Source organism: Megalopta genalis, chromosome 2 (assembly GCF_051020955.1).
Source record: "Megalopta genalis isolate 19385.01 chromosome 2, iyMegGena1_principal, whole genome shotgun sequence".
In the NCBI taxonomy this organism is placed as follows: Eukaryota; Metazoa; Arthropoda; class Insecta; order Hymenoptera; family Halictidae; genus Megalopta; species Megalopta genalis.
The window spans coordinates 35,895,183-35,920,583 of NC_135014.1; the positions used below are offsets into that span (position 1 = coordinate 35,895,183).

The 25,401-nt window shown below is 42.4% G+C and overlaps 1 protein-coding gene across 1 annotated transcript in view; it reads left to right on the forward strand.

Moving 5' to 3' along the window:
* Ac3 (adenylate cyclase 3) overlaps positions 1 to 24,986 on the forward strand; it is a 43,227-nt gene extending 18,241 nt beyond the window's left edge. Inside the window, exons 2-9 of the mRNA XM_033479051.2 lie at positions 2,826 to 3,205; positions 6,838 to 7,122; positions 10,913 to 11,187; positions 12,572 to 12,900; positions 13,469 to 13,804; positions 15,772 to 16,077; positions 16,673 to 17,008; positions 17,637 to 24,986. Coding sequence (XP_033334942.1) covers positions 2,826 to 3,205; positions 6,838 to 7,122; positions 10,913 to 11,187; positions 12,572 to 12,900; positions 13,469 to 13,804; positions 15,772 to 16,077; positions 16,673 to 17,008; positions 17,637 to 17,819 — 2,430 coding nt within the window. The 3' untranslated portion in view covers positions 17,820 to 24,986. The remainder of the gene's footprint in view (positions 1 to 2,825; positions 3,206 to 6,837; positions 7,123 to 10,912; positions 11,188 to 12,571; positions 12,901 to 13,468; positions 13,805 to 15,771; positions 16,078 to 16,672; positions 17,009 to 17,636) is intronic.
* The last annotated feature ends 415 nt before the right edge of the window (positions 24,987 to 25,401 follow it).

Consider the following 25,401-nt stretch of genomic DNA (forward strand, 5'->3'; position numbering starts at 1 on the left):
ATAGAGAAATAGAAATAATTCTATCCACGATAGAAATACCATAAAAGTACGACGATTTGTCTTGGTTTCGGAGCTAGCTTCGACCTTTATCGGACGTGTACGTCACCACCAACGCAAAATTATACTTCAGACAAGAACGTGTGACGTCCGTCGGGGGTTAAATAATTCAGCGCGCACTCTTCAGGAACGTCTTAAAAAATCGAACGCGGATAAAATCGGCAGATTCGAGAGCGACAGATTAATTTGGAAATATCGTGGCGTCGTAGCGTTTCCTCGCCGTGCAAACGAGACGACTGCGGCTAATTGCGATGCGGTTTTTCGATTTTTGAGCGCAGGCGACGTTGCGCGATTCGCCGGCAGAGCCGAACGCGGCCGGTTCTGGAACAGAAGTGGCTTATCGATCCCTGCGCCGGCTTCCACGGAAATTTAGCGACGCTTTTATCATATCTCCGGCAGCTCTCCGCGCTCCGAAGCACAGGAGTCTAAGGGCTCCGCGGCTATCGACAGACGGCGGCGTTAATTTCGCGGATTCGTCGCGACGCTACGCGGAGCCGCTCTCCGCACGAAAACGCGGGGAAACTTTCTGGGTCAAGGGAGCGAGTAAACACTCGAGAGACACGCGATCGGCGTAATGCTTTTTCACGCGAATTTCATTTACTTTGAACTACCCGGACGGCTTTGTTCCGCACCTGCCGTCGCGTTGTTTTAGCAATCGTTACCTCGCCATTGTGCGAATTTTCCGCGCGGCCGAAATTGCTTCGAACAATACCTTTAACCCTCTGTTGTCCCGATTATTATCTTTGGTTTGCACGGTGCTTCGTGCTACGGACAAAGGTAAAAAAAAAGAAAAATTGACGTCGAAAATTCGTGGCTTGTAATCGCTTGAAATGAAGATACGTGGATTTTGATACTATTCGCAGCATTTGCCGATTTAACCCGTTCGTTGTTAAAAGCGGCGCCAGGCATTGCTGGTAATTTTTGGTGCATTTTTTTTTTTAACGAACCGATTGATTTGATTTTTGTAAGCTCTGTTTAGTGTTATGCGACTTTTAAAAATGCTGAATTACTTTTCGGCAGTATTGACCATTTCTCTCAAAATGGAGAGAAATTTAATAAAATATAACATATTGAGATATCTGTATATTTATACAGACTTCTTTTTATTATATTTATTTATATCTGTATTTATTTCATTTTTATTTCAATATACACTAATGAAAAGATTAGTGACAATAATATTTCATTATTTTCGCGAATGTGATTATTATTGTGAAAATGAAACATTAAATGCCCTTTGTTTTAGTCCTCATTATTTATCTCAGTAGTGAATTAAAGCAGCGATTTGTAAAACAGAGAATCTGAAATTCTCCATTTTGTCGGATTTGCTTGTTTCGCATTAAACTAAGTACGAGAAGCTGGATATACTCCTATCTTCACGTCACTCGGAATCGGATTAAGTTAAAAATTGCAGGACGGTTGGTAATAAGGGGAAACCAAAGTGAACAAAATTGCAGAGAAAGATGGTCTTCCTTCCAGGAAGAGCGAAACTATAATGGAACGTGGGAGCAAGATTATTCAACGGGAATTCAATTCACGGCCCGTGCGTTCCCCTATTCTATGCCGAGCCACGTATTATTTCTTGCCGCCGCTTTGAAAACGGTGTCGTTTTATTGAGCGTATCCGGCGCAGGTTTCTTAGCTTTCCAATGGGAAGGGATTTCTTTTATTCACGAGTAGACCGCGGATTTTATGCATTTATGGTAAAAATGGATCAGTGAAATACAGAGCAGATATCGGGAAACCGTAAGAATATTGTTACGTTGTTTTCACTTCGTTAAAATGATTAAAGGATGATGCACGCTTTCGTATGCGTCCCGGTTTTTTTTTTGTAATTCATGGAGACATTTTTTATTCCGCACGAAGATCCGCGGTCTATTCATGAGCATCTCATTTGCATCGGATCGCGTGCTCGCGAATTATTAACGTGCGCCGTATCTTCCTCTGATTCATCCGCGACTGCGATTACAGACAGTCCATAAAATTATCGATTCACCTTTCCTTGTGCCGCCTCTACAACTTCGTCCCGCGATTATTCATAAGTCGCCTCGCGGAACAGACTCTGTCGACGTTAAATACGATAGGAATTAAACGCGTTAGGAAAAAGTTGATGCACCCTCGACCGAAAAATAAAATATAGGGAATATACGAAATCATATAAAAGTGACAAATGTTCAATAATCATCTTCGACGAAATGTTAACAAATCTTACATATTTCCTCGGTCGAGATCGAAGGTCAATAGAAAATACTAACGAAGATGGCGACCGTGGTTCTGAATAAATTCACCGAAAAATGATAAGAAATAATACTAAAAAATATAATTGTACGATTAAAAAACGATAAAAACACTTTCAACTCTTTGCACTCGAATCTGTCCTAACTCTAAAACAATTTATGCGATTCGTTCGTTCTATGAATACGAATTTGAGCCTATTCGATCATACGTCGTTTCTAGTGTTTAACAATTTATTGAATACAAACATTATACAATCTTTAATGATGTAGAAATTCTTCTGAAAATGATGAAACGATGTTTAGCGACGCCTTAAAATCGCCATTCGAGTGCAAAGGATTAATTGAAAACTGCTCTCTTATTAAAAGAAAAATATTCCAGGATTGACAATCTCCAAAATCCCTAAACCCGTCAAAAACATAGCATAGATCACACGTAAAACGATCTGTGACACTATTTAGCTCATAGAACGCCAGTAAAAGTTAACGAAGGCATATTTAATCCGTCAGGATATTTTCTGAAATGTTTCGTCAGGTCCTGACGGTGACGTTGTCGCTCGGCGCCATGTTGCTGGGCGTCTCCAGCTACTCTTTGACGGAGTTCCAGCAACGTCGAGCGTTCCTGGAGACGAGACAGAGCCTGGAGGTGCAGCTGGTGATCGAAGAGCAAAGCGCCGAGCAGGAGAGGCTCCTCCTGAGCGTCCTTCCCGAGCACGTCGCTGTAAAAATGCGGCAGGACCTCGGCGCCGCGATGGACACCCAGTTCAAGAAGATCTATATGTCCAGGCACGAGAACGTGTCGATCCTCTACGCCGACATCGTCGGTTTCACGGCGATCTCGTCGACGTATAGCGCCAGCGAGCTGGTCAAGATATTGAACGAGCTGTTCGCGAGGTTCGATCAACTCAGCGAAAGGTAACGATAGTAATGCTTTCTTCGTTCAATTGTAAACAATTCGCTTATAACCAGACTGCGGATTTTTATGCGAAATAAAAATTGTCTTCGTCGATTGCAACAAATGTGAACTAAACAGCAAGTTCGTTCTTTCTTCAATAACTTTAATAATTTGAACATAATGCATTGACATTTTACAATTATCTCAATGCGTCTGCTATCTTAAATTGCAACTATCAAATTTTGCCATAAATGCATATAATCCGCGATCTAGTTATAACAGATTATTAATTGGTTTACAGATTGGGATATGTTAGAAAATGAAGAAATTAATCATCAATTACACTAGACACGAGTCAAATAGAAATTTCGTACCTTTCTTAAAAATTTCAGTGAGTTGAAAATAATGTGTGCCTAAATTCTTTGAGTATTTTCACTGTTTTGAGGACCTTGTAGAATCTCAATCTCCTCCACTCTTGTCGCAATTTTTTCCACGTTCATTGAAGAATATTTAAGAGTATTTAAGATCCCAAATCGAAGCTAATTCATTCTGAGTCACGCGTAACGAGAGAGGAAAGAATCCTCTTGGTTCTTCGAGGGGTAGAAAAATCGTGTAACTTCCTGCGAATTCTCCGAACGACACGCGACGATCAGGGTGTCCAGGGAACGTCTCGGGGACCCCGGCGACCAGGACCGTTTCTACAACGCAATTAGGATTTCGTCTGTTCGAACGAAAAAGAGTGCAACGATAGCACTTTGTCCCCGGGCGTATCGATTGCCAGAGACGGCCGTGAAGGACTCGCGTAACGAGACCGAGAAAGGACTTCGCCGGAATCTCCCGATAAAGTCAATTTCGCGGCCGGCGATCCGAGGATGCTCATTGTGCGACGATAAACCGGAGGATCGCGGACGATTCGATTCGAGTCGGTCGAGCGGACTGTAAACGAGCCAATTCTTCATCCGCCGATGCCTCTGTCGGCGATCGATCGATCCTATCCCCGGCTGTGCCCCGCTTTCGGCCACGATTTTTATGTCTAAGTTCCAACGGCTTGCCTCACTTTTACATCTAACACGGTCGCAGATCGTTTCGAATAATTATACCATTCATGAATTTTACAAAAATTGTACGAGTTTTATATGAATTGTATTGATCTTTTATAAATTGTGCAAATTTTATCTAAATTATGAATGTTCTCTCACAAAAATGTATATAAATTGTGTAAGGTTTATCTAAATTATAAATGTCCTTTTTCAAAATTTTATATGAAATCTGTAACGTTTATTTGAATTCTGAACGTTCTGTTACAAAAATTGATACAAATTGTGTAAAGTTTATTTAAATCCTGAATGTACTCTCACAAATATTTATATAAATTGTGCAAGATTTATCTAAATTATAAATGTCCTCTGACAAAAATTTCTATAAATTTTGTAAGGTTTATTTAAATCCTGAATGTTCTCTCACAAAAATGTATATAAATTGTGTAAGGTTTATCTAAATTATAAGTGTCCTCTTTCAAAATTTTATATGAAATCTGTAACGTTTATTTGAATTCTGAACGTTCTGTTACAAAAATTGATACAAATTGTGTAAAGTTTATTTAAATCCTGAATGTACTCTCACAAATATTTATATAAATTGTGCAAGATTTATCTAAATTGTAAATGTCCTCTGACAAAAATTTCTATAAATAGTGTAAGGTTTATTTAAATCCTGAATATTCTCTCACAAATATTTATATAAATTATGTAAGGTGTACCTAAATTATAAATGCACTCTTACAAAAATTTCTATGAAGTGAAAGGTTTTCCTGAATTATAAATGTTCTCTTACAAAAATTTATATAAATTATATAAGTGAGATAAATCACGTTTAAATTTCAAATGTCGGACAAATCTTCATAGTAACTCTTGGTACGATTTTTCTAAAAAGAAATATTGGCCTGTAGAACAGATTTCTTTCAACCAGGTTTGGCCGTGAATGTGTTAAACGAGGTTTGAATTAGAGAGGGCGAAATAGAGCGTATAAGACGAGAAAACAACGTCGGTGTCGCATTCGCAACTAAAATAAAAATCCCGGCAGCGGACGACGGCATTGCTGTCGCGAGCGCAAAAGCGTTGAATCTGAGCTGAATAATTAGCTCTTTGTCAGTCGTTGTAGGAGCGCAAATGGCGAATGAAAAGCATCCCCGATGGTAAGGCGTTCTTTGTACTCTCTTGCAGTCCAGCTTTTCATTTGGATCAGTTGACAGAAGGTTTGATTGAATGTTAGGGAGCGAAAGAAGCGAGCAGAGCCGGCGTAATCGAGGCGAAACGGATTAGACCGTCTTTGTTTCCTTGCCTGTAATAAAATTGTCGCCACTCCGCCCCGTTTCCAGGCGATGATTTCAATCAGAGGCGGCCACACAGTAGCGTAGTCAATGATACGGCAGCCTTGTCCTTATTCCACTGGAAAAAAGCTCGCCGAGAGAGCAAGCCGAAGCGGAGACGGAGCCTCTGCCCCGCCGATGGTTATTAAATGAAATATTTCTTTGATATATCCTCTTTGACGCCCGCCGAGGATTCTCGCTCTGAATATGAGGTCGTTCTATAAATAATTACGTTAGACGCGCATAAATACGCGGGAACGAGCGGTAAGGTTTTTCGAAACGGCGCATACTTGCGCTGAACCTTGCCCTTTATCCGCTTCTAATTAAAACGTCTACGTATTTATAGCATCGGTTCTATTTTGTATGAGCCCTTAGCGCGCGAGAAAAAACCTTGCATCGGTAAATAAAATATAACAAGCGAGTGGAGCCGAACGAGAGAATCCTCGGCGATCGCGCCGGCAAATTGACCAATTTGTTCGGCCAGCGTCCTTTCCGTCGACCAATTTTCTAATAATACTCCGTCCACGCGATTCTAATTCAAGAGAGGAATGTGACTTTTTATTAACTGTGAAAAATTACTCGAGCGCGTCGCAGCCGAAAATACAGCCACTGACATTTAGCCGATCTGAGACGACACGGCAGTTCGGTTCTGCTAACGTTATAATTAGACACTGTTCTTAATTTTTTTTCGAGTGCACTTCCTCGTTTTAGTGGACTCGGGTGACTCTAGTGGACCCTCGCAGGGCTCGATAATTCGCTTCTATTTTGAATCGGGTGTTTTACCCTCGGACTTGTACGCGGGTACAGGGTCAAATGTGACACAAGAGTGACGTTGTTTTAAAACGTTCGAACAGCAGCGTTGCTTATTATAATGTACAGTAAATTATTTCCAGGCAGAAAATTAAAATATTCAAAATTTATATTATTCAATTTTTAAAGGGTGTCATGTTCATACTAGATCACTCAGTTCAGTTCATGTTTCAAAAACTGGACTAACGATTGAGACCCAAAAGTTTGTGAATATAATTTGAACATTCTAGAACATTGTTTTCTTTGTTAGATCTCGATATCTTGCCTCCAAATATCACTTTTCCAGAAAAAGAAAGCGCGGGACATTTCGTCACAGTGTGACAACGTTAAATGAATTTAGCTAGGTTTTCCGCAGTGAAGATACCAAAAGCAACGAAATTTCTATTTAGACTGTGCCTTGATTCGGTTGCAAATTTCGTCAGATCTTTTCGAGTGACCGCGACACGATCGACGATTCATTCGACCGTTTTACAGATACGAGCAGCTGCGAATTAAGATCCTGGGCGACTGTTACTATTGTATAAGTGGAGCGCCGGTTGAGAGGCCCGATCATGCTGTACTCTGCGTGTACATGGGACTTTCTATGGTTGATGCCATCAAGTACGTCCAGCAAACGACGAAAAGCCCCGTGGACATGAGGGTGGGCATTCACACCGGCGCAGTGCTGGCTGGTGTTCTTGGTCAGAGACAGTGGCAATTCGACGTCTACAGCAAGGACGTCGAACTGGCGAACAAAATGGAGAGTAGTGGAATGGCGGGGTGAGTTTGTAACAATAAATTATCACTGGACATTTTATTCAGAAAAATGCGCAGCTTCGAATATTCGACTTTCACCCCTTACAATAGAAATACCCTACTGTTTCACGCGACAAAATTCGATACTTAACACACTAGCGATTGTTAAAACTAAAAATATATTCACGAGGAATTCATTCAATAAATTTGTTACTCGAAACAAATGTTACAATAAAAATCGTTAAAATTCCGAACAGATGTACTCTTGTTGCATTTATGAAATAATATAAAATAGCCGTTCTTATTGCACCGTGAATCTAGTTTTAATGTCAATTTTAAACTAAAGTTAATTTTGTTGATTATACTCCCATATAATCTATCAAAATAATCGTTAATAAAAACTAACCTATAAACCCAACGGATACTGCTACATTTTTAACCCTTTGCACTCGAATGGCGACTCTGAGGCGCCACTAAAAATTGGTATACTACTTTTCAAAATCATTTTGAGAGCATCAGACTCGTTTATATATTTAAAAAACTTAAAATTGCATTGTACTTGCTGCAATAGGCTCAATTTCATATGCATAAATCGCAATAAATTATATAAAATAGAAATACTGTAGATCAGAAATCATGTTTTGGATTTCGAGTTCAAACAGCTTCGACTGCAAAGGGTTAATTCAATGCAATCTCCGAAGAAGGGAAAATCTTTATCTCGTTCGATTTCAAGGCAATTTCAATTGTAAAATATTTACTAATACTAAATAAATACTAATACTAATACTAATAATAAATATTTACTAATAGAAAGTTTCTGTACACATTCGCGAAAATTAATTCCATGCAAGATACATAAAAATTGAATTCATTATAGAGAACGCATGCAGATAATTGTTAAATTATGATAGTCACGATTAAAATCGCTTTGAAATAGAACGACTAAAAATTCGTTGCCAGCAAAGGCTGAGAACTCAATGAACGATGATAAGACACGTAATACGAGTAGAAACGAGAAGAAAATAATTCGCCGGTTGGAGAGGTTTCGTAAGCGAGGAAAGAAGCAGGTTACCTTAATGAATGGCGGCCGAGCCGGCTCGTTCTCGAGGTTCGAATGTTCTATAAACGCAGGAAACCGGTTCGACCCGTGTGAAAATAGTAAATCGGGCGACAGGCGGCTGGTTAATTTTAGCATAGTTACACGTATCGAGGATACGTCTGCTGTTATAGTTATCAGATAGAAGCCGTTATTAAATGGACGGTGTAGGAAGCGTGTATTTAAAGCTCGAATTCAATATTTTTACTCCGCGCCGTTCTAGAGGGTAATCTCTCCGGCGACACGAGGGAGGAAAGTGGAGGAGGAGGAGGAGGAGGAGGAGGTGGAGCTTTCCATTATTACCGGGCAAATAAAAATGGTGGCCCGGGCCGACTTACGCTATCTCCGCCTCGCATGCCACGACCCCAAAATCGAAAAACCCCCGTCGCGGAATCGTTCGACTTTGACTCGAAACTGGCCTCTCCTCTCTTTGCCGCGTCCAGCAAATAATTATCAATTAATTCGCCTTGTCGAGCAGAATAATAAAGGACAAAATAACCAACAAAAATATAGACTGCTCGTTTTACTGTTCTTCGAGGGGCTGCGGCTTTTTAATCGCCGACGTCAACGATGTACCGCGAAAACATTAATTATCGGAAAATTGCTCGCCGGAAGAAAACCATTTTTTTGTATTTTTTGGCGAGGAGCGGGGAACACGTGCGACTTAACGAAATTCATGAAGAACGAGTGAAGCGATCGAATAAATGGAGACAATTCTTTTTTATGCGAATCGAGGCTGTTTTTAATCGCCGGTTGGGAGGAATTTCTCGGAAAATAATCAACGGCCAGTGGAGAAATAGTAAATTGTCGAGTCTTTTGTTTCCGTGGACGAGGCACGTAATGGCCGATAGGAAACGATGTATCGAAAGGACTAATGCGAATTCGATGCTGCGGCGCATAAAACGCGTCCTTGATGCTCGCGAGCACACAATGAACGGGGCCACGTCCGCCTGTATATCTTTGACATTAATTACCTAGCGAAACGCGCCCGGCGAGCAGTTTTTAATGCGCTGCCGTTCGTCTATTTTAGCGGGCCGTGTTAAAGGGCGAGGTGTCTGAATCAACCCGTCCCCTCATTTTCACCTCGCCGTCCCATTCACTTCAAGCCCCGGCTAAAACAATTCCTCCGGCTATTTTTGCGTCAACCTAGACTATCTCGTAACACCGCGAATCGGTCTTCGAGAAATTGCTCAGACCTCCTGCGCCATTATCTTCAACATTCTCGATATTGAATCGTCATCGACCTGTTCAGAAGTCTAACAGTGCAATGCTATTTGCGCCGCCGACTCTTTTAATCAATTTAGAAACCGACAGTATTCATCGATTTGAACAAATATCTGCTTAGGAACAATATGTTGTGTTTGTTCGTTTATTTTATGCACTTGGCATCACGACGTTTGCTAAACAAATTTGCTGCGCGAGTAGAAATCCGGATGGATGATTTATAAAAATATGATTTTTCACGGGACTCTGGATTTTTGTGCAAGATAAACATTGCCTGCTTCAATTGCATGAAATAGGAGCTTAACGTTCTTTCTATCTTTAATCATTTTGATGGATTAATAATAATACATTGACGTTTCAAAATTCTTTTAATATTTTTGTAATATTTCCAATTGCAACTATTCTATTTTGATATAAATGCGTAAAATCCGCGGTCTATTTATCACTCTTCAGTACCTTTGAGTCTGACGAAAATAGTATACATAATAGTTTAATGGATTAATAATAATACATTGATGTTTCAAAATTCTCTTAATATTTTTGTAATATTTCCAATTGCAACTATTCTATTTTGCTATAAATGCGTAAAATCCGCGGTCTATTTATCACTGTTCAGTACCTTTGAGAGAGAGTCTGACGAAAATAGTATACATAATAGTTTAATGGATTAATAATAATACATTGACGTTTCAAAATTCTCTTAATATTTTTGTAATATTTCCAATTGCAACTATTCTATTTTGATATAAATGCGTAAAATCCGCGGTCTATTTATCACTGTTCAGTACCTTTGAGTCTGACGAAAATAGTATACATAATAGTTTAATGGATTAATAATAATACATTGACGTTTCAAAATTCTCTTAATATTTTTGTAATATTTCCAATTGCAACTATTCTATTTTGATATAAATGCGTAAAATCCGCGGTCTATTTATCACTGTTCAGTACCTTTGAGTCTGACGAAAATAGTATACATAATAGTTTAATGGATTAATAATAATACATTGACGTTTCAAAATTCTCTTAATATTTTTGTAATATTTCCAATTGCAACTATTCTATTTTGCTATAAATACGTAAAATCCGCGGTCTATTTATCACTGTTCAGTACCTTTGAGTCTGACGAAAATAGTATACATAACCTAAAAAGATTTGTTCACTTCAAAATGAAGTTTTGGTCAAATAAAGCGAGGCCGGTCAGCTAAAGTTAGAAGTAGAACCTCCACGGGATCCAAATGAAAATCCAGGTTTCGATATAGAAGCAATTAATTGTCGTTCCATGACTGCATAAACGACTTAATTGATAACTCGCACTAATAATTAATTTCGTCGACTATTTTTAAACGAAGAATTCGTCCGGATTTTATCGCCGTCCGAATCCCTCGCTCCTTGCAAAAATGACGACCGGCCGAAGCTGGAACGATCGGAGCGAGGGATCCGGTAAACAAGATGGCCGACTTGCAAATAACCCGGCTGAATAAATACTCGAAGGAGAGTGCACATCTCGAACGCGACGCTCAGCTTCCTGAACGGGGAGTTCGAGGTCGAGCCGGCCCACGGCGAGGACAGGGAGGAGGCGTTGCAGAAAGCGGGCATCGTCACCTACTTCATCGTCAGGGCATTGAAACCGTTCAAACCTGCCGTGACCAAGAGCCTCGCGTCCTTGACGGACGCGGAAGACACTAGGAAAACGATGGACACCAGGAACAACAAGGAGGACTCCGAGGAGTTCAGGCAGAGGCTGCGCAAGGAGCTCGATAGCAAAGGTATACTCGACTATTTACCTAAAAGAGTTGGGTCCTCTTTCATTAAAAAAATTTGCTCCAATTAGAATATTTATTTGGAAGAATGTATATCCTTTTTCGCTCAGAAGAATTGTTCTATCAACTATTTTGAGCTAGATTGTCCAATGTAAAAATTTCTAAATGATAGGAGAAGAAGTAGTCATCATAGTGAACTAGGTAGCAAAGGTACCATCATGGTACCAGTTAGAATATTTATTTTGAAGAGGATAAATCTTCTATCCTTCAGAAAAATTGCTTCATCAACTATTTTGATCTAGATTATCCAATGTAAAGATTTCTAAATGATAGGAGAAGAAGTAGTCATCATAGTGAACTAGGTAGCAAAGGTACCATCATGGTACCAGTTAGAATATTTATTTGGAAGAGGATAGATCTTCTTTCGTTCAGAAAAATTGCTTCATCAACTATCTTGAGCTAGATTGTCCAATGTAAAGATTTCTAAATGATAGGAGAAGCAGTAGCCACACAGCATAGTGAACTAGGTAGCAAAGGTACCATCATGGTACCAGTTAGAATATTTATTTGGAAGAGGATAAATCTTCTATCCTTCAGAAAAATTGCTTCATCAACTATTTTAATCTAAATTATCCAATGTAAAGATTTCTAAATGATAGGAGAAGCAGTAGCCAGCATAGTGAACTAGGTAGCAAAGGTACCCTCATGGTACCAGTTAGAATATTTATTTGGAAGAGGATAGATCTTCTTTCGTTCAGAAAAATTGCTTCATCAACTATCTTGAGCTAGATTGTCCAATGTAAAGATTTCTAAATGATAGGAGAAGAAGTAGCAGCAGCAGCAGGTAGCAAAAGTATTCTGATGGTTCCAGTTAGGCTATTTACCTGGATGAAAATAGATCCTTTTTCATTAAAAAAAAAAGTGTTTAACCAACTGCCTTAAACTACGATAAAAAATTCTAAACGGTATATGAATAGGTAGCCTTCATAGATTCCTCAGTAACAAAGGCATTGCTGTACTAGGTATCAAGAGATCTTATACCCTTGCCAACTGCAAGGGTATAAAGTGTACTCTTATAATAAGGGTATAAACTGCCTACCGCCAAAAATTATTTGAAAAATTATAAATCACCTTTCAGCTACAGAAACTATTAGACTACTCGTTCAGAATCGAAAACAAATCGATAATATCAAAACGATTGAACAATCAGCGCGAACTGAACGTATACAGCTCGATCTAGAAACGTCCCGCGCCACCGACCGATAAAGAACACCTGTGTCAGATGAAGGAAGTGTCAGACCACTTGGGGCCAGATTGTCCCCAATGTCAACGGGTTGTCAGCCTCTTTACGGCTGATAGATCTAATTAACGAAGCTAATTGGGTTCATAGGAGGCGGAGCAGACCTGAAGGGGCACACTCATTGGTTGACGCTGAGGTTCAAGGACGAGAAAGTGGAGTACCTATTCCATCACGCCGAAGAAGCCTTCTCACCTTTGTCCCTTATCGGCGGCCCGTTGGCGATGATCTGTGCCGCTCCGGTTTGGAGGTTTCAGCCCTGGGGACCGTTCACGTGGGGCGGTTTGGGAGTGGTCGTGCTCTTCGGGGTCGTGTTGGCAGGTGCCACCTGTTTAGGCGGCGCTGTCAAGGCCATGTGGCTCAGAACCGCCCTGGCTTTGCTGATGACGTTCTCTCTTGGGGTGTTCTTGCTGCTGGACATGGTGAGCCACCTTCAGCGATATTAGAAATCGATAAGTCGATCGAAGTCCTACTTGGATCCTGATGATACAATTTTTAGATCGAATTTTCCGATTTTTAAAGTAGCCGCACAAACCGAATCGATGTTTAGAATTAGCTTCCAGGGGTTGAAGTCAAAAGCTATTAATATTAAATGTACATTATTATAGCATTATTACCGGTTTGTTGCAAAAGTAATTTCGATTTGTTCGTAAACTGTTTATTTGTAAAATCGAAATTACTTTCGCAGCAACCAGATACAATTAGAACAATCACGTGTCCCAGATTAATTCGGATAACTGAAGTTCCGCTGTACCATCGGATCCAGCCTCGAGGTTCTCGTTGAAACCAATTCCTGGGATTAATTTTTCAATTAAGTTCCAAGGGTAAATATATCCCCCTAAGCCAGCTCGTGGGATCACGCCTACCATCTAAAGTCAGAGCCAACCTTTCGAGATGGGACCCGATGTCGAAGCCACCCTCTGCGATGAATCCGAACTTCCGAGTCAGCGTCTAAACAGACTAAAAGCCTAATAAACTATTCATTCGCAGAGCAACTGTGTGGTGATCCAGGAGCCAATCCCCGTTCTGAACGCATCTGTGACCCCATCGCCGAGGTGCCCGTACCCATCCTACTACTCCTACATCGGCGTTCTCACCCTGGTAGCGATCTCGATGCCGACCTACATCTGCTACCTCGGCAAGGCGACTCTGATGTATGGCATCGCAGGCTTCCAGTGCTTCATCAACATCTGGCTACTCGGGCCGCGGTTGGACTGGGAGGATCATGCATCCTCGCCCCTCGACCCCACGACCTACCCCTCGAAATGTTGCCTCTCGACGACGCTGCTCATCATAGCCACTGCTCTGGTCATCGTGGCGAGATATGTGAGTAATTAGATCGTTCGAGTTATCCTGTGCCAACATACCTCGTCCGTTAAATCAACGTTGCTCCTGAATCCATTGTCTGATCATGGGGACGACCCGCGGTTCCTGCGTTTTGGAATTTGATCGTCGAACGGTTGAAATTTCTTGATTACAAAGATTCGGCTTACAGATTGTAAACGAATGGTGAAAATTCGTGATCATTTAGCAGAAATGGATTCTGGACTTTGGAAATCGATCTCCGAACGGTTTTGATGGTCCTTAATTTTCCATTTCATTCTTCAATCTACCCCAACGATCTTGTCTTCGTCAATAATGGAGGGAAAATCAGAAGACTTGAAAGATCGAAATCAGTAGACCTTTCCAATTGTTAATTGCTAATTGTCAATCGTTCCTTTATGCACGGCATATCAAATTACATCAAATCTGCTGCTTGGCCTGAAAATGGCCCGATGCATATTGAATTAATAAAAAGAAAAGAAAATTCTTCAATTTATAAGTTGTAAACAATAGGCGCATATCTGTTGTCGCTAGCGAAGAATTGCTGGAAGTCGTTTCAACATAAGAAATCAATTGCCAATTAAAACGCTAGGACACGGAAACCGCGGTTCGAGATTCCAAGAACGGAATAAAATCGTACCGAGGGGTTGCCGGAGGAATATCCACCCCGGGTTGCGAAAGGAAATGAATAATCGATCTCCCTAGCACGGAGCCGACCGACAAATTCATCAGAGTCGAGGACGTGCTCGTCCCGAGGCTCGAGTATCCATTCTTCATCCCCGAAACGCTTCAACCCTGTCCGTCAACATTTTATTCATCGAGAGGGTAGTGTACACTCGCCCGCTACACTTCCGCGAATTAAATCGAGGCGGAATCCTCCCGCTATATCGAACCTAATTGCCGGAACCCGTCCGTGGATCGAACAGACCGTCGCTACAACCCCTTGGAAAAACCACCACTGGCTCTCGTTTCTCCCGGCGGGTTCCCCGCAACTATGCATAATTGTTCGTTGAACCAGTCCGGGAAACTTTGATCGCGCTTCGGGGGAAAATACACCCTTTTCGGAAAAGTCAGCCCGTATATTTACGCGCGAACTATGAATTAATAATTTTCGTGGCCTTTGAGAAGGTCAGGATGTCCGCGGGGAAAGAATTTCGAGAGGGTGATTTTCCACAGGATGAAATAGAAGGGAGGGTGGGGCTAATATTAATTCAATAATGTGATATTTTCTATCAACATTCCTTTAGCGTCTTTTGGAGAGCTCGATGCTAGGGCCGAAGTTTTTGTTGAAACATTTATTTTTTATATACACTTACCGACAAATGTTACGAAACCTTACATATCGTTAACGTTTGAGTGAAATTGGATATTTTAATAAATAGAATGCTATCAAATTGTAGCGAAGCATTTAATACATCGTTTGTATCGCGATAAGACAAATAAAACAATAATAAAAATGAAAAAGGATTTTTTAACATTTAAAATAGATACGAGAAATACCAAAATAAATAAAATTAATATTTTCCTTGACAGTTCAATTAATATTATCGTTAATCGTTTTGTCTGCAAGTGTATTTAATTTACAAGTTGCGAAATGGAGATAGTTTTCACGCCCGCTTCACAATTTGTGAACTAAAAAAGATATCGAAAGAAATTCGAAACAATGTTCCCCCCGCAAAGCTCGATAAATCGATGAACAGAATATTAAAAAAAAAATGATCCGTGATATGAAGAAAATGGGAGGGGAGAAATGAATCGTCGCGCGAAGATTATTTTTGAGAAACAGTTCTTTCTGCGGACAACGGTGTCCTATAGCGATCCGCGTGAATCCACGAAGGGGAGCGCGCAGCTAAAAAAACCCTTGTTGCGTGGGTCACGAGGGACATCGGACGTCGAAAGGTTAACAGGGGGGTGGAGGTTCCCCGACGTTGGTTCCGATGACTGGAAGATGACTCGATCGATCGTTGCAGGCGGAGAAGGCACGGAGGATGCTGTACCTCCGTGGCCGCGAGGTGGTCGAGCAGCGGGAAAGGGTGGCGGACATGAAGCGTAGAAATGGCGCCCTGATATACAACATACTTCCGCCCCATGTGGCCGCCTATTTCCTCAGCAGGGCGAGACACCACGACGACCTATACAGCCAGAGCTACTCGGAAGTGGGCGTGCTGTTCGCCAGCATGCCGAACTTCGCGGACTTCTACAGCGAGGAGAGCATCAACAACCAGGGCCTCGAGTGCCTCAGGTTCCTCAACGAGGTCATCTCAGACTTCGACGCGGTGAGCGCATACACCCTTCGCCCTTCGGCTAATTAGAACCCGTCAATCATTTATACTTGTTAGACAGTACCCCTTCAGATAGCAACGCTTTAACAGCTCCGATCATTTTTAACGTGCCATAGAGCTTGCTCTTCGTGAGCTTCATTAACACTAAAACTACCAAATCCTAAACGTGACTAATGTATACTGTTTCATGACAATGACAGGATTGGATTTATTTCAACTTCCTTCGATTTTTATTATAATATGTGCTTGAATGGAGAGGTTTATACAAAAATTTCTGACAAAAACATTTTTATAGTATCAGTAATTGTAAGAGAAAAAATGAGGAACCAGACATTTTGATTGATTTGGTAGTTTCAGTGCTAAACTAAAATTTGTCCTTCGACCCTTTTGATCATCCATTGCCCTTAAACCGCTAATCCTTGGTCCATGAATCTTAACTACAAGGACAATAGTTCAATCATTGCAGATCCCAGTTGCAATTTTGCAATTTTCCAATCGTTGCAACTCCGATCCCGGAGATCGCGTAGATAATTCCGAACGTGCTGCGCGGAGGTCGATCCCGTGTTAACGTCCGCCCCAATTGCTCTAGATTCTCGACCAGAACAAGTTCAAGAGCATCATCAAGATAAAAACGATCGGCTCGACGTACATGGCAGCATCAGGCATAATGGATACCGAGGACACCGAGGAAACGCCTAGATGGGGTCACCTGTCCACTTTGGTGGAGTTCGCTCTGGAGCTGAAGAAGGCTTTGTCCAGCATCAACGAGCAGAGCTTCAATCACTTTGTCCTGAAGATGGGCATCAATCACGGCCCGGTGACCGCCGGGGTGATCGGCGCCAGGAAGCCTCATTATGACATTTGGGGGAACACGGTGAACGTCGCCTCCAGGATGGAGAGCACTGGGAAGGTCGGCTGCATCCAGGTAACAACCGCTAACGGCGACGGCAACAACAACCTTACGCAATCATCGCTTAATCGATAACTATGTTTCCGTGTGGAACACTTTAATCGAGCAATCAGAAATTATGCAATCGCTAAAATAGTTCGGCATTATTGTTATCGGGTAAGACGTATTCAGTTCTTGTCAAGGTCGCGAAAACAGAAAATATTCTATGGAATATAGAATCTTGAGCAATCGGAGATTATGCAATTGCTGAAAGAACGATGTATATTCTTGGTGCACTCCCTTGAACAAATAACAAAATTACTGGAACAATATTCCTGCTTATTGAAAGGAACTTTTAAACTGTCTCTTCGCGAAAAGTCCGATTGGACGTCATAGGGCAAACGGTTATTTTCTCCCGTATCACAGGACTGCTCGCACTAACTTTGCACAGTGCTGAAGAGTCGAAAGTGCCGCGTTATTTTTAGGGGCGTATCGGACACCCGAAAACCTTCGGGTCGGGACGGGAAATTTATTTTTCCCGAAATCTCGAGTGCCCGAACTTCGCGATTTTTCGGCTGTCGACCCGAACCCGAGAAAATGTCCCGACCCAACCCGTAAATTCGGATACATCGGCGAAATAACGATTGACCGGTTTGTACGACAGGTGACAGACGAGACCAGGAGGATCCTGGAGCCGTTCGGCTTCGGGTTCGAGCAGCGCGGCCTGGTGTTCGTGAAGGGCAAGGGCCAGCTGCTGACGCACTACCTGGTCTCGAAGGACGGCGTGTCCTTGAACCTGGACAGCGACTTACCCGTGGAACCTACGCACCCGATCATCTACCAGTAGGCTACTACTCGAAGGCTCTAACAAAACAAAAACGTCAACGCAAGAAATCTCTTCCTCGTTCATCGAAGGAACACCAGCGTCGCGACGAAATGTCCTCGCCGTTCCAGGCGAGCCCAGCGAAGTGAGAATGGCACGCACAAGATCACCGGACTCGAATCAGCGATCAGGACGGAGGTCGACGAAGATCGGAGGACAGCGGAGCCAGGGACAGGCTGAGGGATCCAGGGTAGCTCTGGATCGAAGATTCGATCGGATTCGCGAGGGGGGGGGGGGCGATAGAAATTTCGAGAACACGCGGATCGAGGATTCATTGAAAGTAGAGGGGATCGACGGCGATCTGGACGCGGCTGGGACAGGATTACCTAGATCCGGGTGCCAGACGCGATTTCCATGGACGATCGGTCGAATTCGATTCGAGGTTCAATACAGTTCCTTTTTTCCGGCTGCGAGAATTGTTCGGCACGCTTCCGGGACGCGATTATGGCAGTTCCGACGGGGGAGAACGAGCGACGCGACGGGGAGAATCATGGCCGCTGTTCGTTGTTGAACGTCGGAGGAAACGAGATCGAGCGAACCGTGTTCAACGGAGACGAAGTACAGGGTACAAATTGAGGATTAAGTAGGCTTAGGGATCGATCGGACGGGAGAGCTCTCGGATCCAGTGTGGGGGGTTGCCGGGAGCGATCGACGGGGAAAACGTTCTTCGAACTAATTCAACTAATTTACTAATTTTATCGGCGACCCGGGCGTCGCGCGTTGTCTTAACTAGGATTAGGTCTTTAAAAGTGTCCTATTTTACATAGAGAACGGGACGAGAGCATGGCGGACGGCGGCGCGAATCGCGCGACACGGACAGAAAGCAGCGAGACGCTGTCGATTTCCACGAGAAAACGGCCGCGTAGAACCGTGATCGATGGATCGTCGGGGCTGTCTTTCGGATCATCGCACCTGGGCTCGCGAGTTTTTAATCGATCCGTGGCTGGCTTTCGAGCACCCTTCGCCGCGCAGACCGAATGTTCGACGATATTCTCGTTAGGAACTGCTCGAACGTTCCGAACAATAAATTTTAGGGTTATCGAGCCTGCGGATTTGAACAAATACACTGTCCAGTTTGTGCCCTAAATCGTGCTACGAAAGAAATCACGCGGAACTTGCGATTAGCGTCGCGATCGTAAAGAGGCGACGATTTTACCTGGATTTTAAGGAGGATCGCACGGTTTCCGATCTTGCTACCGTAACTTTGTTAATCCCGGAAGCTTCTGTTGACTATTTCACGAAGGGCTACGAAAATTTAAACTGTGTAAAAGAATCGATGACATTAACGATTACAACAGGACTGCACGATTCATTAGCAGTAGCTGGTAGATAATTTTATCTAGTCGCATCGTCGTTAAGAAAACCTCTGTCAACTAGTTATTTATTTATTTATTTATTTACTTACTTACTTACATATTTAATTATTTATTTATTGAAAGAACGGGTCTAAGCCCACAGTAACATGCAGAGGTCGAAGAAAGCGAAGAAATTTAATGAAATCTAGAACGTACGCGACGTACGACACACATAGAAGCGAGGTAACCAAGCGGCTCTCCGCGTGTTATTTCGCGAGAACATTCTAAGCAAGCACCACAAGGATCAAAATCCACTAAATTAAGGATCGAAATCCACTAAAACAATTAAGGATCAAATCACGTGTTCTATTAATAATAAAACGAAGAACCTAAAATGTTCTTCGCGCAAATCGTATGAAAATGTTTCTTGTAAGAGGTTGGATCTCGCGGGCCCACGGGATATCGATCGCGGGCGATTCTCTAGGATCGATAAAGATTAAGAAGGTGTCTAGAACGTAATCGTTGTGGTAGGCCGCTGATCGTCACTCTATTTTTCTAGATCCGACGAGCACGCTCGACATTAACCCTTTTAATACCGGCGGCTGCGCGGCGCGGCGTCCGATAAATCGGCGATCAGCGCGATCGTAGATCGCGCGGGATTTTCCAGGAAGATCGAGGCGCCGCGAAAGCTTGCGGGTGATTAAGAGGGTTGATCGAGAGCGGTCAGCTAGTGGTAGGGCTTATTTCCTAACGTGGCTCGCGGAGAATCGTAATTTCTCTCGGTGACTTTTTCCTCGATCATCGGTGCCGTCGACTGTGTACGCTTTCCTACGATCTCAATCAAGGAGCACAGAACACGGGGCTGTGTGTGTGGCTGTACCATAATTAATACTCGACTAACACACGCGCATTATTGGCCGGACTCTCTCCGAGACGGCCGAGCGGACCGCGTTCCGGTGGACACAGATTTTCGGAATTTCATTTTCTCTCCAACGATCTCGCCGTTTCTTGGCGATCGAATCGCTCGAATTTCTCGCGGGTCCGTCGTCGCTGCTCCATCGTTCATTCTTCTGAAATGCGTAGTATAGTCCTGACACACGGGTCAAGGAAATTCGGAGATTCGATAAGCGGCGATCGAGTTCGGAGATTCGATCTTTTCTGCTCGTTTTCTGCTCGATTCGATCAATCTATCATTTTTTTTCTTGACGAATGGAAAGATCTCCCCGTTTTAAATAAAGTCGCTCCATGATGAAATGGGGAAATCTTCAACTTTTACCTTAGCAATGGGTGGCCCGCGTTCTGCTTACTTTTTTTGTTGCCATCGCTCAGTTTTGTCCTGGAGCTTTTCGCAACTCATTGAACACTTTTTCTTCCTTTATAAAACACAATTTCAATTACACTCTGTTAACACTTTGACTGCTGAGTCAGCCATATGTGAGTGACAGAATTATTTAAACTTTAATTTCTAACAATTAATTCTTACGGTAGTCAACATTATAAATTCCTCACTTTATTAAGATTTACAAGAGGTACGAATGTTGAAGAAGTAATTAATGCCATATAAGTTTGCTTTGCAATTTGAATTTAATTGAATAAGATACTTTAATTTTATGAAATTTCTTAGGTTTCTAGCGCGGTCGTGGAAGTGTTCATTAAGCACGATAACTGCCACTCCAGTGTCCCTAAAAGATAAACAAAATCAGAACAACGTGTTTAACAATCTGTAGAATAGACAAGATTTGTTATGGTCATTGCTTTTGCAATTCTGTTGCATCTCGTAAATCGCAACAAAGTTTCGCGCATCGAATAGATTGTCGTAAAAATTAGTTTTCAAGTTCGTTAAAAGAATTCTGTCGGTCGACGTGGCAGTCAACGTGATAACTATTACTCGATTCGAATTCTTGATCGTTCTCTTGTTAATACAATTCCAGTTTCATTGTGATTCTTGGCACTTTTGTTCACGATTCAATCATTTCTTATTGTACATTTTACATTGTTGTTGCTAATCGATCATTCTTTCGCTCGATTCTCTTTATTAAGGTCGTCTGAGAAAATATGTAACGAACGAACGAACTCCCAGATGATCTCCTCGATGATTCCGACTGATTTTTGGGACACGGAGTTTGCGGGAAAATGGACGGTAGAGTGGCGATCGAGGGATCCAGCGCGATCGCGCGTGTATTTATTATATTAGCCGGGGTTTCACGGTGTAATTATCGTAATAATCGAATCTCGGGTCACGGTTGTTGTAACGTGAATCACAGATCGGTGTATCGTAGGTACTATGAAAGTAAGGATCGTCGTGCTGCATCGTGGATCCAGCATTCCGTGGCGAAACGCGACGGTACGGGGGGTGGGGAGACATCGAAACACTATGGACAAGGCTCCGTATTAATATTTCGAGTTTGTTTTTTAAAGTCTGACTGATGGAAACGTGTGAGAAAAGCTGCGAGATTTCAAATGTACATACAGGGTGGTCCACTGTTGATCAGTATCTTCAAAGTAACGAGGAATCGTTTGTAGATTGGATTCTGATTTGATTTGGTTCGACGGGATCTAGTGAACATTGTGTTTTATTATAAATATCGATGAACGGATCAAGATGGATCGCTCTGTAGATCGAGACGTGTGTTCAGAGAATGAGATGATAAATACAAGCACCGCGAGGTTCGTTTCGACTGTCATTTGTCTAAAACGATCTTGCACTGTCGAGATAAGTGCACGAATATTTGACAGCGATGCTGGAGGATGCTGGAGGAGTCTCTGTAGTTTTAATTTCACTGAACATTCCCGTGAACGGTGTTCTATTAAGGAATTCTCTTAGGAATTTATTCAAATTTAATTGTCGAACTTAGAATCTCATCGAGAAACCAACGCCGCGTCGACGAACGATTTCTGGAGTCTGGCATCGAAGTATTACTTTAGAAATAGAGAAGCAATAGAGAATGCCATCGTTTCAATTAAATGATATATAGAGCAAGCACGCCGAATCGGTTCTAAAAATTTCGAATCAACGAGATAGAAATTTCCTCTATTACAAAATAAATTGTAACGTAATTACCGTCAAATCTGCGTGATATTAAATCTGCGTACAAAATTCTCGGTACGTCGAACAGCGCTCGAATTTTCATTCGATCACTATGCCGCGGATTTTTGTAGCCAAGATTTTTGTATAAACAAGAATCCAAACCGAATATTCGAACAATCCTGTCTCTAACAAAATGAGGATCGCGTCAGTTCAAAGAATGCTAATGCGAGCGTAAGTAAAAAGCCCGAACACATAAAAAGACCGAACTTTCGCAAAACTTCCGAAACGTAGAGTTCACCGGGAATCCTTTAGTTTACAAGCGACTAGACTGCCATAACGTATTTCCACGACTGGTTCCGAGATTTTAGAAATCGTTCGACTGCGTCGCGGCGTCGAGTCATCCGGCAAAGCTCATCGAATCACGTTCAAGAGCCACGCTCGCCGATAATTTATTTTTCTACAGTTTTGAGTCGATCGTTAGACCAAAGGAAGAACAATGACTCGAGCACACACAAGAAACAAAGAAACAAAGAGCAACACACACGGGCGCGCAACGCCCGCAACGCACACAGCAGGACGACTGAACGAATCGTTTCGTCGGCGACTACCATATTAGGACTGTTCAACTTCAAGGCCGAAGGGATCTAGTCCCCGCAGGCCCTATCATACAAAAGAACCGTTAAGTACAAACTACTATCGAATTAGCAACCTTCTAATTACTCCTCTGTTTTGTAAAACGAGAGACGGCTCGCTTGAATTCCACGTCACACTTTTGTTCCCGTTCGACTCGCAACGTGTTTCTTCGGGACGATTGCGTTCGCGGTTTCGTGACCGGAGGATCAAGGATCGACATTCGGAGGATCGAGGGAGGATCGTGGAATGCGCAAGAGAGAGAGAGAGAGAGACACGGGAAGAGAGAGTGTGTGCATGGTGTATTTTAGAAACGAGAAAGCACGGCCTAAGCGCGACGAAAAACGGGCAGACGCGGGAAACGCGATTCTGGGAGACGAGTCCAGACCTCGTCGAAGGAAAATTCGAATTTCATTGCTTTTCCTCCCTTTTTTCTATCGATTTTGAGTCACAGGTTGTGTCGCAGTTGGTATCGCGGCTTCAGACGTTTTAGGGTAAAAGTCATTTCATTGGTTTAGGCTTATTTCAAATAAAATAGTTTTAAACTTCTTGCAACATTCGTCGACTCAAACCGTAATTGTACATATATATATGCAGCATAATTACGCCAAAATCAAGATTTCTTGAGAGTCTCGAAATTGTAAAAAATATTTGAAACATCGACCGGCGAGATACTTTCAAGGACTCGTCTCGATCTCACGAGAAGTTCTTGTCTCGAAATTTTCGAGGCCTCGAACATTTATATTCAATAGATATTTATCATTTAGACTCATTTTACATTTAGATTCAATAATCGAAGAATAATTTAACAATGAATACTTTAACAATGAAAAATTTAATAATTCCTGATTTCAGCGAAACTGTTGTCGCTCGCCCGAAGGGGCGCTCTGTCGCTCAAAATCGACAGAATTCGGGATCGTGTTTGTTAGATTCAGTTTAAGAAATGTTACAGAAGCGTGAATTGTTTCCTTCGAGAGGTTTCGGACGGCCGAGAGCGTGCAAAATGGCGGCTGGACGCTCCGTTCGAATTTTCTCCCGCGAATCGCGTGTTTCCGGTCGACGTCCGGCGCTCGACACACGGAAAAATAGAAGAAAATACGAAGGAACGAAAAAAGTGAAGTATGTCAATGGGGGGAGGGGGGGGTTGCGTCGGGACTATGGCGTCAGACCAGATCTTGTAAAGTAGCAATAAAAGGAACTTCGTGTATATATATATACATACATGCCGGCCGCTTCCGAACGCGTAGGCGAATCTTCGGGAAAATGATTCTCGTTCCGATACATCCCCGATTGTTCTCGCAATAATCATTTCTTGACATCGAGAGCACAACCTCTTCTAAGAATTGCGGCCATTTCGTTCCTGCCTCAGTTGGTCGCGAAAACAATTCGAAATGATCGTTTCTGACACGAAAGCAACGAACGTAATTTTTGTAAACAGTTAATTATCCGCATTCCAACAACTATCAACGAAAATCATTCGCGCAAGCAATCGCGCGTCGGTATTACAACGCAACAATTTTTCTAACGCGAGGAACATTTTTTGTAAATAATTTCCGTCTCGCTGGCGACTGCGCGAGAAACGTTAAGATTCATTTGAAAACAACAAAGACTTGATTGCCGTGCATCGAAAGAGAAAAATGGCAGCAATTCGAAGAAAGCGGGCTTCCGTCGTGCACGAATTTTTCAGAACTTTATTTCCCATTTTGCAGATGATTTCGACGTGAGATTTGTCGTTGCATCGACGCCCACGCGTTGCGAAGCGTCCTACATGCGTATCGAATAGAATTAAAGAGATGAGAGGCGCACGGGTCGAGTAAAACGGGCTGGAATTGAGTGAAAAAAATATGGCGGTCTTCTGACGTCATCGCGGGGTTCAGGGGTGGGCAGAACTGCGGGTTGACAGGGGGTTGGGTAGAACAGGGGGAGCCACGACCCGGCCGAGTCTGTGTATAGCCGTGTAAGGAGAATTATATCATTGTAGATATCATAGTATCTTAGATGTGAGAACTACGAAGAGGGAACACTTGTTGTAAACTTTCAAAGTATACTTCTTCTGGCTGGATTGTGTTGACACTGCGGCGGCGGGGTGGGGGGGCGACGGGGGGCACGCCGGGAACTCGTGGGGGAGCGAGTGGAATCACGCGACTGTATAATAAATGGCTCCTTTGCCGATGTAAATCGCCACGACTGTTTATTCATCCCTCGTCGATTCTCAACGGAGAATTTCACCGATCACCTTACGATTTTTTTCCTTAACAGGATGCGAGGATGTTCGAATGACCGGTTTCACATTTTCTATTTCATAATTATGGAAGTCATAAAGCCGCTTACAATAGAAATTGTTGGATATATTTCTTCATTCAGGCACACGCTATTATAAAAATTGTGAAATATTGAAATAAATTCTTTCTCGTAGCTCTTATAAGGACCATCGCACTGTAACAACGAGTCAGACTCGTCGTGAAGATTTCGTACACAATCTGCTCAATACGGACGTTATTCGTATCTTCTACATTGAAACAGACTTTGAGTTTTCTGCTATCAAAGTCTACGAATAAGAGTAAATCGAGGCATGCAAGAAATAAAAATTGTC